The sequence below is a fragment of the Papilio xuthus genome, unplaced genomic scaffold (genome assembly GCF_000836235.2).
Source record: "Papilio xuthus unplaced genomic scaffold, Pxut_1.1 DF826945.1, whole genome shotgun sequence".
Classification (NCBI taxonomy): Eukaryota; Metazoa; Arthropoda; class Insecta; order Lepidoptera; family Papilionidae; genus Papilio; species Papilio xuthus.
This window is the reverse complement of record NW_013531704.1, coordinates 4863272-4879641: the sequence shown is the minus strand read 5'-3', so window position 1 is coordinate 4879641 and position 16370 is coordinate 4863272. Positions and strand designations below refer to the sequence as shown.

General features: G+C 32.5%; 1 protein-coding gene across 4 annotated transcripts in view; it reads right to left on the bottom strand.

The window, feature by feature from the left end:
• Positions 1-1401: 1401 nt before the first annotated feature.
• pip (heparan sulfate 2-O-sulfotransferase pipe) overlaps positions 1402-16370 on the bottom strand; it is a 51170-nt gene continuing 36201 nt past the window's right edge. For all 4 annotated transcript variants that reach the window (XM_013316536.1, XM_013316534.1, XM_013316533.1 and 1 more), the window contains exons 4-10: positions 7419-7507; positions 6675-6894; positions 6208-6346; positions 5128-5284; positions 2906-3030; positions 2294-2448; positions 1402-2060 (exon numbers count right to left, since the gene is read on the bottom strand). In XM_013316536.1, the coding sequence (XP_013171990.1) occupies positions 1819-2060; positions 2294-2448; positions 2906-3030; positions 5128-5284; positions 6208-6346; positions 6675-6894; positions 7419-7507 (1127 nt within the window). In that variant the 3' untranslated portion in view covers positions 1402-1818. The remainder of the gene's footprint in view (positions 2061-2293; positions 2449-2905; positions 3031-5127; positions 5285-6207; positions 6347-6674; positions 6895-7418; positions 7508-16370) is intronic.

The window sequence follows — 16370 nt, the reverse complement described above, 5'->3', positions numbered from 1 at the left end:
GTAGAGCCCGCTTTAACATCTTCGAATTGCCCTGGCTCGCCCGGTGAAATACCACGACCACACAGAAGACAGGCGTCAAGTGGAAGCAATTCCGCGTACAGTCTGATGAATGTGCGTCCCGGAGGCCTAATTTAGTCCTCCTTCCCTTCCCACCCTTTTTCTTATAAGGAAAGGATGGGAAGTGGAAGTGGACTTTCCGGATGAGAGGATGCATGGAAAGAGAAAATATTTTCTTTCTGTGCATCGTCTCACAACGCATGTGCAATTGCATATGTCCATGGGCAGCGGTCACTTCGCTATTTCAGGGATTTCAGGTGGCCGCTCGCTCGTTTGCCATCTTATGATATAAAAAAAATGCGAATGTTTAGATGGATGGATGTTTGTAGGTATCTTCGGAAGACTTAACAAATCTTGATGTTATTCGGCACATATATAGAATATAGTCTGGAAGGGTAATTACAAAACACATAATATTTAATTTTTTCAAATTCCCCTCGGACGAATTAGAGGGCGATCGTCAGTTAGTATTTAAGATTTAATTAAAAAATAAAATTTAAAATCATACGCTTTTAATGTACAAAGCATTATCACTTAAAAATAATGTAAGGCTAAACATATCACAATTATTGGATATCATTAATAAATATGTTGTTACTAAACATAGTGACATATAAATGTATAAAATGATTAACAAGACAATTATCTCTTAGTAATGTCGAAGAGCGCGACCTTAAGATAAAAATTTCTCTTTTAAATTGTAAACAATAAACACATATCTCTTCAGTACTAAATATTTATACAAAATACAACACAAAAGAACATTTAGTTTTAAAAACATTTTCGTATACGGTGAGTATTTTAAATGAATAATAAAAAAAAAATCTAATTCAGTACCAACTTGTTCTTGAAAGTTTAACAAAACAATGACTAAGTTTAACTTTAAAATTAGATTTTAATTAAATTAAACCGCTTAATTCAGTTCAATTTGTACCTAATTTGTTTTAGATATTAATATCTTACAATAATAATTTAATTATAACATAAATTATACATATTATAACACATGATAGTGAAGAGCTTCGACCAACATCTCAAGAAGTTCTCGCTAAACAGTTGGATTAAGGGCCCGATACAAAAGGCAGTTAGAAACCGCGTGCATCGTGAGAAGGTTTCTGTCTCTGCAGCCCTGACCACTGGTTGTTTGAGTCATGGGATTCCGCAGACGGTGGTGTTCTATTTTTAATATAATATGTTTTGTTTATTTCTTTATGGATATGAAATGTACTATATAAAAAATATGATAAATAAATGTATAAGAAACATAAATTATAAGATTTTTTGCAATATGATATTGATTTTTTTCTAATTTAATAAACTAACTTTCAAAAAATGGAGATTTAATTAGTCTATATTTTTAAAAGATTTAATTAATTAATGTCAAATTTTCTAACCTATAAAAATGTCAGCCTCTGTATGTTCACGACTTCATTCTTCAATACAAATATTACTAATCATTCAAGATTTTTTTTAAATCTCACGTTTCCTTTACACACAACTTTTCTGTGAGTTTCCACACTACAAAAACATATTGCTAACACTGTTTTAAAGACAATGAGATGAATGAAAACATACTTTTGTACATGTATTTTTGGTGGAAAATCATTTTGATGTTGTCTTATTGCATTGCAAATTAACAGTCTTATAACTAAACATAGTTTTTTTCCTATTACGAAAAAAAAACGTAATTTCTTGAAGTTTTCCTAAGGTAAGGCTTGATGATGATAGTGGAGAATAAATACACTTATCAAATATTTATGTCTACGGTCTTAAATAATTGTCATGGAAGTCAGTTCTCGTTGGTTTCTTGACTGTGGTGGTGGGAAACGTAAGTGTGATATCAGGGTCTCTTAAAGCTCGTAGTTGTGTGTATAACCTTTGCTTGCAGAATTCATAGAATTCAATCTCCCTGGTGAAGTTCGCTCGTACAATTTGCTTTACCGCCTCCGACACTGGCGGTTTGAATGCGTTTCGGTTGATTCGATTGAACGTGTTCAGTTCTTCTGCAAAATTATATTAAATTTAACGATAAAGCTTTTAGGTTTTCGAATTCATGTATAGCTTAGAGTAAGGTCTATTGCAATAGTAAAATTGAACGCAATGGTTTTCAGAGTGAACGCAACGTAAGTTAGTCAAGAATAGTTACAGCGCCATCTGTTGACGATTTACGACACTAATATCTTGCTTAGTCGATTTTATACCGATGTAAGAAAATCTATGTTATAATGTATCTTACCCCAGTACAAGTTCAAAGCTCCTTTGAAGAAGCGCGGTATGTATCGTTCGAAGGCGAGGAGTGTCGCGTTCATGTCCTCGAGTACTCCCACAACCGCGTACTGCTGCTCCACGACGCGCTTGGCGCGCTGCAGCGCCTCCCGGCTGTTGAACGGCCTGCAATAACAAACATACTTTCACCTGTTTCTTGATAGTATTTACTCTTTAATATAGATGGCGCTTTCATTTATTTGAGAATGTTAATTGCATATTAAAATTTAAACTTATAGCTCTGGTTCTCTTTCTGTGTTCCTTAAACTATTTTATTTCATAAAATATACCTTACCTACAATCATTTATTGCTATTTTGCATATGCAACCAAAAGAAATCAAACTAAAGCAACACTTTTTTTTCAACCGATAGATGGCGCTAAAAATCCTCCTACTTGGGGGGACTGGATGCAAAATTCTACTATTATTATTTTAACTATAACACAACTACTAGAACGTTTAGCTGTGACTAATCTTAAGAGCAATATGTGGTGGACTATGCTTTGTATATTATTTATTTGTTACATTACCAAAATAAATGAAAAAAAGATAATTAATGTTTATCATGGTCATAAACACTAACGTGCACTGTGGTTCGTGTCCGCAGAAGAAGAGCGTCTGCCGGCGATGGTCACCGATGCCCTCGTGCGTCTCTCCCTCCACATAGCGACACTCTCGGTCACCGCTCAGCACACACGTCTCAAAATCCTGGAAATAAGGGTTAAATTAAGTTATTTATAAGCTTGGTAAAAATGAATATTATGACAAATTTTATAGGAAAAATATTAGGTTAATTCTGATGACTACAAATTGCTTGTATTTATTCGCTGAAGAAAAAAAAATATTATATTAAAATTGGCAAAAATCGTTGAGACTTAACGGCCTGCCCCGTTTTAATATCAATGATATTTTACCTGTTAATTATCTCATAAGAACTTATTTGAACTGAATGTTTTTTAATCTTGAATTTTTGTGCCAAAGCCAGAATACCATATCTTTATCTTGTAGCCGATTACAGTACTTTAAATGTTGACACGACCACAAAGACACCGCTTTTGATCCAATGTTATGTACGTACGTGTAAGATCGGATAAATGCTTGAGTGCAATGACAAGAATTTAGAACATTCAGCAAAAACAGACGAGAAAGCAAATAATTTTAAATGTACCCTCACAACAATATGGCGGATGTTGACGATAATTTAAAAATAAAGATGAATTAACAAAGAACAAACAACATAAAAACATACGAATAATACAATCTTACTAATATTATAAATGGAAATGTTTAGATGGATGGATGGATGTTTGTTTATAGGTATTATATCTCCGGAACGGCTCAATGGATCTTGATTAAATTTGGCACACAAGTAGAATCTGGAAGAACACATAAGCTACTAATTATGTTTTATTTAAGTCCGCGCTGCCGGAGTCGCGGGCAAAAGCTAGAAAAAATAAAAGCAACATTCGAAATTAGAACATTTTTATTGTTTATTATTATATAGAAATAAGTGGCCTGTATTATTAGTTTTTTTCTATATTGAAGGCATGAGTAACATGTTTTGATGCTTCATTGCATACTCAATGTCTATATAGAGTGTGATTAGCAAAAAATGAGAGAAAGAGTTTTGCAATTGCAAACTCTATTAATATTTATAATTAGTCTGTGCTAGCTGTCAGGCGAGCATGGCTCGGGGCGGTTGAAGCGATGTCTTAGTCCCAGCTTTTTGTCTTTATAATAAGAATAAAAAGTAATACTTTGTACAAAAAAGTGAAGTACAAACTACAAAAGTAAAAACTTATTTAGAAATTATAACTAGTATTAAATCTAAAATAATAAAATATTCGTTATCGCTAATCATCTTTTGCCGTGCGACCATACAAAGCTAAAGCCATAAACAACTCGTATAGAAATATTTTACGCTTGATCAAAGATTAGAGATTTAAATCAGATACGTTTGTGGTCAAATCATAGATTAATAAACCAGAGAGTTTTAATGCGTCACATTTATTACATTGAGAGATTTATTAATGTTATATCTTTATAATATATTAAACAATAAACAAAGAAAATTCTTTACTTCACATCAAGTCAAATAAAAGTAATGAAGGTTACAAAATTAATATTTAATTAAGTTAAGAATTTAATTATTCATTTTTGAAACTTATTCAAAAAAATAAAAAGACTGTTTTTAAATAATCGTAAAATAGATTATCCAATTACCAAATTCTAATTTTATGATTTTGTGTTGATATAAATATCTACGTAAATTAATACTTTGATGTTTTTATTGTATAAATTATATTCATGTAATTTAATATCGAAAAACGTTGACTGAATAATTTTTTTCCAAACAAATTAAAATGATACTTTGAACATTCACAATCTCTATATATTATCACATCGCATGTAATAAAAATAAACTTACATTTCTTATAAAGTTGTTTATAAGTAGTTATATTACCTTTTTCTTACCCTTATCTTTGTGAGTAGCGTCGGTAGCTCAGTGGTCAAGCACTTGACTTGCAATCTGCAGGACCTAGGTTCGAATCCCGCCATGTACCAATGTGTTTATCGATTTCCGATTAACATATGTACATTTAAGCGACGTTCTTATGGTGAAGGAAAACATCGTGATGCAACCTGCACATATCAAAGAAGAAATTCAAAGATATGTGTGATGTCAAGTAACCCGCACTTGGCCAGCGTGGTTGACTATGCCTTAGTCACCCCTAACTTAGGGTAGGCTCCGAGCCCCTCGGTGGGGACAAATAGTGAGCTGATGATGATGATGATGATGATTACCTTTTTCAGCCATGCTGGGTCCGGTAACGGCAGATCTGGGAAGGCTCGCTTCCTCTCTACGTAGTACCAGGGCGCCCGAACATAGTAGTACCAGGAGATGACGCGCTCCACTGGATCCCGGACCACATTCACGTAGATAGGAGACGGGTACCCGAACCTTGAAAGTGAATATAAAACTTTTAGTGCGAATAAACGATGTACTCTAAACTAGTGGGGGAGAAAAAGGGCAATGAAAAACTCGACTTAGTAAAATGTCCTCGGTGGCAATTTTCGTTTGAACAAGATACCGCGATCTTCAAAGAAACTTTCTAGAACATTCTTTTTGATTATAGATTTTTGCATACTCAGCCAGCTATATAAGGCTTCTAATATTGTTTATTGCTCCTTTACCAGCTGGCGATAGTGATAATCTGTTTTCATTCATGATTTAATTTCACAATTTCCTCATTTCACAAATAATGAACAATAGACTAATTTAACGGCTAACAAAAGGCGTTTCCTCAATTTACGTAAAGCTATAACGAACACCATTTTGTCTATATTTAGTAATAAAACATTATTATCTTCCGACACAAACAGTCGTAATGATTAATTGTCGTGTCGGCTAACGCATTGGAAATTGAGTAGTGTGATAATGTTCTTAATAAGTTCTCTTTAAGATTAGATAATACGCCCTCGAATGCTTGCCCGTTAGACCGTATAAGCTATTTTGTTTGTATTGACGTAGGAATGATTCCATCCATCATAAACTCGATGCCGATTGCCAGGAATTGATGGCTGACAAATTTATAATGATTAATAATCATCACAGAGGCGTAAGTCGGTGTCATTTGTAACGATGATTAGTAGAACAAAAAAGAAAACAAGAACTACACAGATACATAATAATATTTGTATGTGTAACAAATAGTTAAAAAGCTTGAGCAACATTTTTTACGTCTTATTGTCTAAAAACAGATTGTTAAATAGTCAATTAGGCCGTCATTCTAGTAAAATTAAATATGAAATTTCTACACTAAAGGACTAAAGTAAACACTTAATGAGTATTATACGTATAATTAAGAATATAACAAATGTTACCTGGTGAAATTTGTATAACACACGTGTTTGATGTAGGACGCGGGCGGTGTGTGCGCGGACACCACGCTCACCAACACCTGTTGGTCCGCGGGCGCCAACCGTATAGTCTCCACACGCTGCACAGCGTCACGGTGGAACCCTGAACATATTGCATTACAATATAAACACAAAGAATATGTACATAAAACTACGTACTAATACGTTAGGAAAGAGTTACTAACAAAAATGAATACTTTCTCTTAAGGAGTTGAGTGAGGTTCAAAACAATGGGCAGTGCGAACCTGCGCCAGCGATCAGAATGACCTATAGGTCAGTGTTATTTTATGATTATAATTTAAATCCCACGGTTTTAAAAATAGCAGATGCATGCCATACGGTCTCTCTAACTACAGGTATTGTTAGACTGAAGCAGATCACAAGTAAAGCTTTTTCAAGGTTTCTTGTTATAAGTTCAGTTTCATACTCACCAAATTGATTTCTTATAGCCAATCTTCGAAGTAACTCCATGAAGGTCTGGCTGCCGACTTTCGGAACTCGGTTGAAGAATAGCAACTCCATCTCAGAGCGCGCTGTGTTGTTTAGCTCCCAGGGATCAGGGAGCGATAGCTCATCTAGCAGTTCTTGTTCAATGTCCTCTTGTGATCTACCTTCTTCGGCCTCTAATGTCCTCTGCGGTTTGCTGCGCTCCTAGTACATAAAATATTAATTAATGAAATATAATAATTTAAAACAAAAACTAACTAATATAAATTACATATAACTGGACAATATAAATCTATAAATCTCTACTTCTTACTAGTATTATAAATGCGAATGTTTAGACGGATGGATGGATGTTTGTTTGATGACATCTCCAGAACGGCTCAACGGATCACGTTGAAATTTGGAATACATATAGAACATAGTCTGGAAGAACACAGAGGATACTAATTATGTTTTTAATTCCTCGCAGACGGAGTTGCGGGCGACCGCTAGTTTCATATAAAACCACAATCGTTAATTTTAAACGTCCATACATACACGTTGACAACATATACTTTTACTTAACGCCTTATTTCAGTAGTTATACTAGTCACGATATTTTTAATTAGATTCTAGTTATCTAAATTCAAGTGCGAACTATACGTATGAATATTGCATTAACTTAACTGTTAAACCAGCACTTAGTAAGCATACAAAATGGGTAAGTGTTAAGAATAGAAATGTGTTACCGCTCCAGTATTCCTTCTGATAGCTTCGAGGGCTTCTTTGAACTCTTGAGAAGACTCGTACACACGTTCCGTTCTATCCGTTTGGACTCCTAAACAAATAACATCGCAAATAAATACCTATTAATAGAAAACAAACTTAAAATGTGTTAAAATGGCCACTTTTAGTATAAAAATCTATTAGAAAAATTGATTATTTAAAATTTATTATGAACTTTGCTACAAATTTTCCTACTACCGTATAAATTATGAAGAAAATACAAAAATTGCCAGTCTTAAAAATAATTGTAAAATAATTACCATAGTAAAAAATCTTTGTACTTATTTAAATCTATTGACTAACAGCTGTTTTTTGCTCTGTTCTAGCTATTTGAACTACTGAACATAGACATCTAAAATAAAAAACCCATAATGTGCAGTCTTATGTGGTTTTACCGTATTATACGATACGGTAAAATAATTATCTCTCATGGACCATATCTTTCCAAATTACACACTTAATTACGTATCGTGAACCAATAATTTGCATTGATGCGGCTGAATCACATCAGAGTAGTGTAGTATGAAAATGTTTTCTTGCTAATAATAGATTTAAAAGCTTCAATTGAAATGGTCATTGACTTTAAAACATATCAAGTATAATGATGATGGAATTCACTTTAAGATTATACACGTAATAATCATTTTATACGCTAAAATAATTTGTTATTCACAATTTTTTATGAAAGCATTTTTTTAAATATGACTTTAACGGACAAGTTTTTGAATCTTACTAATATGAATGCGAATGTTTAGATGGATGGATAGATGTATTGTTCAAAGGTATCTCCAGAACGGTTGTACGATTCTCGATTAAATCTGGTATACATATAGAACATAGTCTGGAAGAACAAATAGGCTACTTATTGTGTTGTTTTAAATTCCGCGCGGACGGACTTGCGGGAGACGGCTAGTAAGATTCTTATTAAGAATGTTAGTTATTTAAAAGCTACCGAAATGTTTCTTAGGCTTAGTGAAGTTAACTGCTCTTCACACTAGAACTAATCGGTCAATTTAAAGCACAGATATCCGAATTCCTCGCTTGTGTAATTTTCTTTTGCTATTTTACATTTGTCGCAGTTTTAAAAACCGTTATAACCTGAGTGCTGTGCTTCCGAAATCAATTTGTATTATGGTCAGCGATTCAAACCTCGCATTAGAATAATGTTTGGATTTGCGAACTCTTAAACATCGAAAAAAATTGTTTTTTTGCGTTACATCGATGTTAATTAAAAAGAAACTGCTCTCAAAAAATTACCTTCACAAATTGGTTTAAAATAAAATATTATATTTTTTCAACATCTAGGTGACTTTTTATATCAAGGAGTCGTCAAAAATTCAATATTGTTTCTTATTTCGATTACTAATTAAAATCCTCGTTACAGGAAACATTAAAGAATTAATTGTGTTACGAACAATTCAATAAATAAAGATTTATTTGCCGGATAAAGTACATTAAAGTATTTAAAATAATTCCAAGAATATATTTTAATTTGAGTTCTTTTTATCTTTTTATCTTTATAAGTTTAATTTGAGTTCTTTTTATCTTTATAAGTTTAATTTGAGTTCTTTTTATCATAATAAATACGAGATACATATCTACTAATTGGTATTTGTAGGCGTAGAATATATGTCTCACAAATAATCTAACTGTTCTGTTCTGTTTCTTGTTTATGGCTCTCCCTCATCGGATTGGGCCAATGTCAAGTGTTTATGGTTCTGTTAAAACTTGTTAGAGACTGGCAACAATACTCTGCTTGTAGAGAAGTCTTGTGAATAAACAAGTGAACCAAAGAATAAAACTTTTGAATAACCTGAAAAAATAATCTAAATAAAATTATAAATGTAAATGTTTCAACGTATGAATGTTTGAACGTATCTTTAGAATATATTTGACATAGATGTAAAACATTGTCTGGAAGAACAGTTTTTTTTAATTACGCGCGAAGGTAGTCGCGGGCGACAACTAGTATTTTATAATATTGAAGAGCCTTTCTCAAATATACTACGAAAAAATGTACTGCCTATCATGTTACAATTTACACAAGTACCTACTCAATAACTGTACATCAAATCGCCAATACATTTCTTCGTCGCATAGCATAAATCACGTCGCTCGGTATCTCACGACGCGACCTCTGCCGGATGGAAATTGTCTTTCACGAATCGATAATACACCAATGATCAACTTGACTCGCTTACAGTAACTTATTGGTTTCGAGCACACGAATCCTGTTCTATATCCTTTGGATCGGTGATCCCGGCAATATAAATAATGATCAGAACGCAACGATTATTAATAATAAAGCCTACATAGCCTTCCTATTAAACTTCAGGTATAAATGTTTCCTTGTTGATCTTAGGTCGTCAAGTTATTTGAAAAGAATTATACTTATCTTCTATATGTGGTTATACTGACTAGGTAAATTATGGTAGGACTGTATCTGGAGTTCAGACGTTAAAGGCGTATACAGTATAAATAGATTTGTTCATGTACACGAAGTATTGTATTTAAAAATAACAGTAATGCTGGCCGTTACTTAAGCTAAATTTCAACTCTTATATATTTATTTTAAAGAAAAAATTGCAGCAACTGGCACACAAAAAGATGGAATAAAAGAAAATAATAAAAGAACGTACAAGAATGCTGAAAATCAAATTACACTAGGTGTATCGATCGACGATATTTTTGGACACGCTTTTTAGGTTCTCCATTGTGTTGCTAATAAAACGATTTAACGCGACTGTTCGGACGATAACGAAAAAAATATCGCATCAATAAGATTAAGATAGATTAAAGATAACTCTCTGGATAGAACAGCACGACTATTATCGTAGTAATTGCTTTCTGATTATTGGGACAACGAATGAAAAGACCGTAATAAGTAATAGAGTTCACAAAAAAAACCATATTCGTATTAGTGTATACTAATAAGTCGTTTGAAATTGGAACGACAAAAAACTACGTCTGCATTTTGAAGATAATGGCGTCTAAGAAAACAAATAAGACGGTCGCTTTGATGCATCAGTTATAATGATATTGAATTTGAAAAAGTCTAGCTGTAATGATTTGGTTAGCGGCTCGCATCCGGCAGAATAGACCGGTGAAATGGCTCATAGGCTCAACCGTCAATTATTATCTCAATGAAGATGTTACTGTTCCACACTGTGGTCTATTGACACACTTTTCAACACGTGGCTCTCTTACAAATAACTTTTTGACCTTTTTATTATCATACATTAGACTTGATAATTACTTACCGTGAATTTCTGAGATTTAAATCCCCGTTTTAAACATATTGTTATCTCATTTTTGTCAAAGATAATGACAGGGATGACTATATGATTTATACACAGATTTTGGTCTCAAAAACCCATAGTTAGACGATGTACGATTCAATGTTTCTTTTGTTTTCGCCAGTTGCAAACTTTGTATTTATGTTTTAAAATACAAACTCTATTCAAAATTGATTATCATATCGCTTTTGGGCGATTTTAGCAGTCGAAAGTAGATCTGAATAGTATATATTTCTATAAATATTTCAACGCTTCATCTTATGTACAAATATTAGGTAATACTTATGTAAAAAGTCAATACCATTATGTAACTAAACGTAAATTAATATGAACTGTGTAATTAAGGAAATTTTATAAATCGCGTGACCGTCTATATTGCAGGCCATTTGATGTCTAATATTCATAACTTGAAAGTGCCTGTAACAAATCTGTTTTGTTTCTGACCGTGAATATGAAACATTTAAAATGTTTACAGTTATTAACCCTTTAACTGGTGATGGCAATATTTGTGCCACCAACATTTTAATGATTTTTTCCACTTTGTAGCATCAATACCTTAAATTATTTCACCAACTGCAGGAGGAAAATCCATGAACAGAATTTAACAGAGCTTATGTGTTGGCAAGCATATTGCCACCATGTTTTTTTTTCTTCCACTAAATATGATTGTTTTTTTTTCTTTAATAAAAGTTATTAAAGTATCCACAATAAACCAAAAAAACTAGTTTTTATTTTTCCGAGACACAAAATTCTTCCAGTTAAAGGGTTAAATTAATAAAAATAGTTCAGTTCTATTCCATTTAGAAATTTCCATTACATAAACATGGATATAATTCAATTAATTTGTACACCTTTAAAAACTTAATAATCTATTCAATTTGTCTTCAGATAAATGTAACTTGTCTTATAGATTACAAAGTAATAAAGACGAATTGAAATCGTAGTCAGTGAATTAAATTTATTACAATCACAATCACTTACACATTAAACACATTTTACAACAAAGTTCCATTAGTCAAATGGCCGTAAAAGAGTTACTTGTTTACCTACAGAGTTAACTTTTTTTACATGACCTGGAAGTTGCTTGGAACGAGTTATAAAGAACTAGCTGTCAACCGCGACTCCGTCTGCGCGGAATTAAACAAAAACTTTTGGTCGCAGCTTAATGTCATATAGCCTAAGGCCTTCCCCTATAAATGGACTATCCAACAAAAATAGAATTTATCAAATCGGACTAATAGTTCCTGAGATTAGCGCGTTTAAACAAACTCTTCCGCTTGTTTTTAAGATCGATTTGCGTTGTTCGACTTTAAAATTTAAAAAGCTTTAGGTCAACACGAAATCGTTCTAATGCCTTTTGACCTCAAGTTATTTCAAACTGTAGAAAAAGTAAGACGATTTTTATTCAATAAGTTTTCACGGCTGCAAAATTTAAATAAATCAAATCAAGAAATATCTTATTTTGTACCGTCTCTACAGTTTACTTGCATTAGCATCTTTATGTGCGAAAGTGTTGCATTACAAAATTACGTATAAGTATTAAACTTTCTATCATCTAAATCTGATATATAATCAGATTTAATGATGTATAATCTAGATTTACTGGCGTTTTAAGAAATCTGATTTTTTTTTGTCAAGTGGAATGTGAAAGTTTTAAAATTTACATTGTATTTTTCAGCCATTATTATAATATAATGCTTATTTATGTTACTTCTCTTTTATTTAACACAAGACGTAAAATTGTATTTTTTTTCTTACAATCTTTTCTAACTTACCTATTCAGTATTTCGAGAACTTACCCATCCCTATTCAAAATTTCGAAAATAATTAAGTTATTTAAAGAATTCCCGTACGAGATGTTCAACTCCGGTAAAATAAGCGGGAAAAATAACTCTTCCTATGTAATTCTCGGTACCTAAGTATGTTAATAATACACTATACAGAGTCTTAATCCTTAGCAATAGAGTTCATTTTACATTACATGATAAATTAAATATGTGTACGGGTAAGCTAACTTTTTTTAGTATTTCTAATTAGTCCTACAGAATTCCTTAATTGGATACGACAACTAGACAGTTTTTCACGTTTAACTGTTTCCTAGTATGTAATGCTAAAAGTATGTTAGTCAAACATTTTATTTTACTCCCTTAAGTTTGTCTGTACTTTTAACTTTGTTAATCCTTTATTTATGACTAGTTGTCGCCCGCGACTCCGTCCGCACTGCATTAAAACAAAACTTAATTAGTAGCCTATGTGTTTTTCCAGGCTATGTTCTACATCTATGCTAAATTTTAGCGAAATCCATGCAGCCGTTAAAGAGGTACCTTCAAACAAACATCCATCCGTCAATCTAAACATTCGTATTTATAATATTATATAGTAAGATTGGGAAATAAAAGTAACCATAAATAGGCAAACAGTTCGCCATATTGTTATTTCAATCGTATTGTAAGTATTGAATATCAGAATAGTTTAAATAATTTCGTATTCACATTGAAAGGCAGCTTTTGAAGTCGTGTTCACGTTTGTTACTGTCAAAAAGATCTAACAGAACAAACAGAGGTCTCGCTAATAATGTAATGTTTCTACAAAGTCACGAAAACTCAATTTCCTGTCTCGATGATTGTCAATAGCGGGATATTGAGAGGATTCTTTGAATATTAGAGGTTCAATGTAATATAGGAATGGGTTATTCTAATAAAAATAAGTAGTATTTTGTCTATTATAGGTTTCGAAAGTTTAATTATAACTTCGCAAGATCGATTGAAAATATGAATGAAGTTGTCGTATATGATTCCGTCCGCGCGGAATTAAACAACTTAATTAGTAGCCTATGTGTTCTTCCCGACTATGTTCCACATTTATGCCAAATTTCAGCGAGATCCGTTAATCCGTTCTCGAGATACCTTCAAACAAATATCCAACCATCCATCCATCCAATCATTCTCTTTTATAATATTAGTAAGAAGTAAGTAGTAAGATTAGCTAGACTAAGTTATTCGTTTAGCACTGGTTTTGTAGTTTTTTTTAAATAATAATAAATTTATTTAATATAGCCTTTTTTGAGGGCTTGAGTTAACATTTTGATTGTATTATCTGTGGCAGAACAACAAGAACGTTACAAACTAAGGTAAAAGTTGAAAACATTTTACTGTACTACTCGCAAGATATTAAAACATAATTATTATAAGACCAGTTTCATATTGTTTGTGAAATATATTCTCAGAAAATGTAAATATTAAACAAACGTATAAAAAAAAACGTTTCTTAAAATTCGCGGATAAAAGAGATTTATCTCAAATAAAACAAGGATTATATAGAGGCATTTGACGAAATTTAAATACGTTAGCATGGGTTCTCACTACCGAAACATTTTTATAAAAACATAAAGACATCTCGCTTAATCTGTTTGAAAAAAATGAGATAGCAATATATTTTATATTTTTGCTTCGACAGTGTAATTTTACGGTTAAAAACATTGAGAGGCGTGACTCGTCTCAAGTTACCGTATAGTTACCGATACCAATAGAGCTCGTTAGGAAATACTACAAGCCTTGTTCCCTAGCCTAGGTCTATTTTAAAACGATTTCTTGTACAAAGCAATGTTTATTGTTATAGGTTATCGTACCCACTGCTTGCTACATTTATATTCTCACTACTTGATAGGAAAGTATTGATACTTTAGAGTCTTTGGCAATTACATTAATGTGATATTATTTAGGTAAATTTAAGATATGTATGAACTCCCGGTAAAAAAAGGCGGCGACACGGCTTGCCACCCGTCACGTTCCATTTCCGAAATGGTGAAAAGTGGATTACGGATGTTTGGGCACGCCAAATAAAGGTCCATAGTCTCTGCCCACCCCTCTGGGTTACAGGTTTGAGTTGTGTTGTTTCTTTACTATGAATATTTTAAAATACAACTTATATTATTTAAATATATCATATAGTGAGTACATATGTGATACAAAATATAGTTATGAATTACCTTATAAGGTAAGATGTTTCTCTAGTATCTGACTCCTATGAAAGCACCATAAACTATCGTAGTAATTAATTAAAACGGCCTATTAAAAGTGCCTGGATTGTACGATCCGTTTCCATATCGAGTAAGATTTGCATGGTCGGTATAGAAACGTTACCATTGTGAGATCAGTCACGACAACCTTCCGGGTGTTCGGGATGCATTAGCCACTGCGTCCTGCCGCCGGTCGTCGACCGACCTTTAAAAGCTCCATGGGAGGGAAATGTTAACATTGTTAAGCGAGCCATGAATTATGTATTTCTTTATATTGTTATTCATTTATTATACGAATATATTTGATTGACATTAATATTAAAATACTTTCATGTATATTTACTTTAATTTTATAAATAAAACAATTCGCTATTTATTCTATACTAACTGTCACTCGCGACTCCGTCCGCTCGGTATTTAAAAAAAACTTATTTAGTCTATGTGTTCTTTCAGATAACTACCAAATTTTATCAAGATCCGTTGAGCCGTTCTAGAGATACTTTCAAACGAACATCCATCCCAACATTCGCATTTATAATATTAGTAAGATTTCTGGATCGTTAACAAAGAGCAATGATACTGAAACTTTTTTTCACGTATAATAGATTTCTTTAAAAATGTTAACCGCTGAACGTATTGCTACATTTCTTCTGGAACTTGTCAGCTCTCAACTTAATTTCCTTCTCGGCTATGCCTACAATGGAAGCCAGAGTCCACGAACCACATTAGAAAACACTATGCAATAGGCTTCTCTTAATATTACAACAGCTATATTATTTTATTTAATTCTCGAAGTAATATTTAAAATGCAAATAAATTATATTATTAAAAAAATATTTGTTTAATTTTGTAACAATCACGTGATACGTTACATCGCAACTGTAATATATTGGTCGTAACATTTGCAATCGAAACTATCGATTTACTTTCTCTATTTTAAAAAACAAATAAAAAATTCAAATCGCCTTGCGCTCTACAATATAAATCTTCAATAGTAAGACATTCTATTTACATAACTTATAGCCGGACATAGGCTTAGTGGGCTTTTATTTTGATAATTTAGTATTATTATACTACCTATTTGTTCCGGTTTTCTCCGGACAGCAAAGATACAGTACGTGATTTTTTCTTTTGCAATAAAAATAATATTCGACCTCTTTTAGTAACATGAATACATCCCTGGCAACAATATTGGGCATATGTGAATCTTTTTTTTAGAAAGTTTTATTAAAATCACACCTTAAACGCCATCTAGATCACTTTATCCATTGTATGGAATACTTAAACCCATTCAACGGTACACGTAATATAGAATTTATGACATAGAAGCAAAACCTTTTTAAACGAATACATCTTTATAAATGAATGTTTGTTTGAAGGTATCTCCAGAAGAACATAATCTGGAAGAACACATAGTCTACAAATTATGTTTTTTTAATTCCCCGCGTACGGCGTCGCGGGCGACAGCTAGTGATCAATATTAATTTAACGCAGTCGTTGCAAACACACATACAGTACAATCCTATTACGTAGCTAGGTTCTATTAAAATCACTTAAATCCAGTACTTTGAAGTCTGTTATCTCTGCCTGCACCTCGAGGG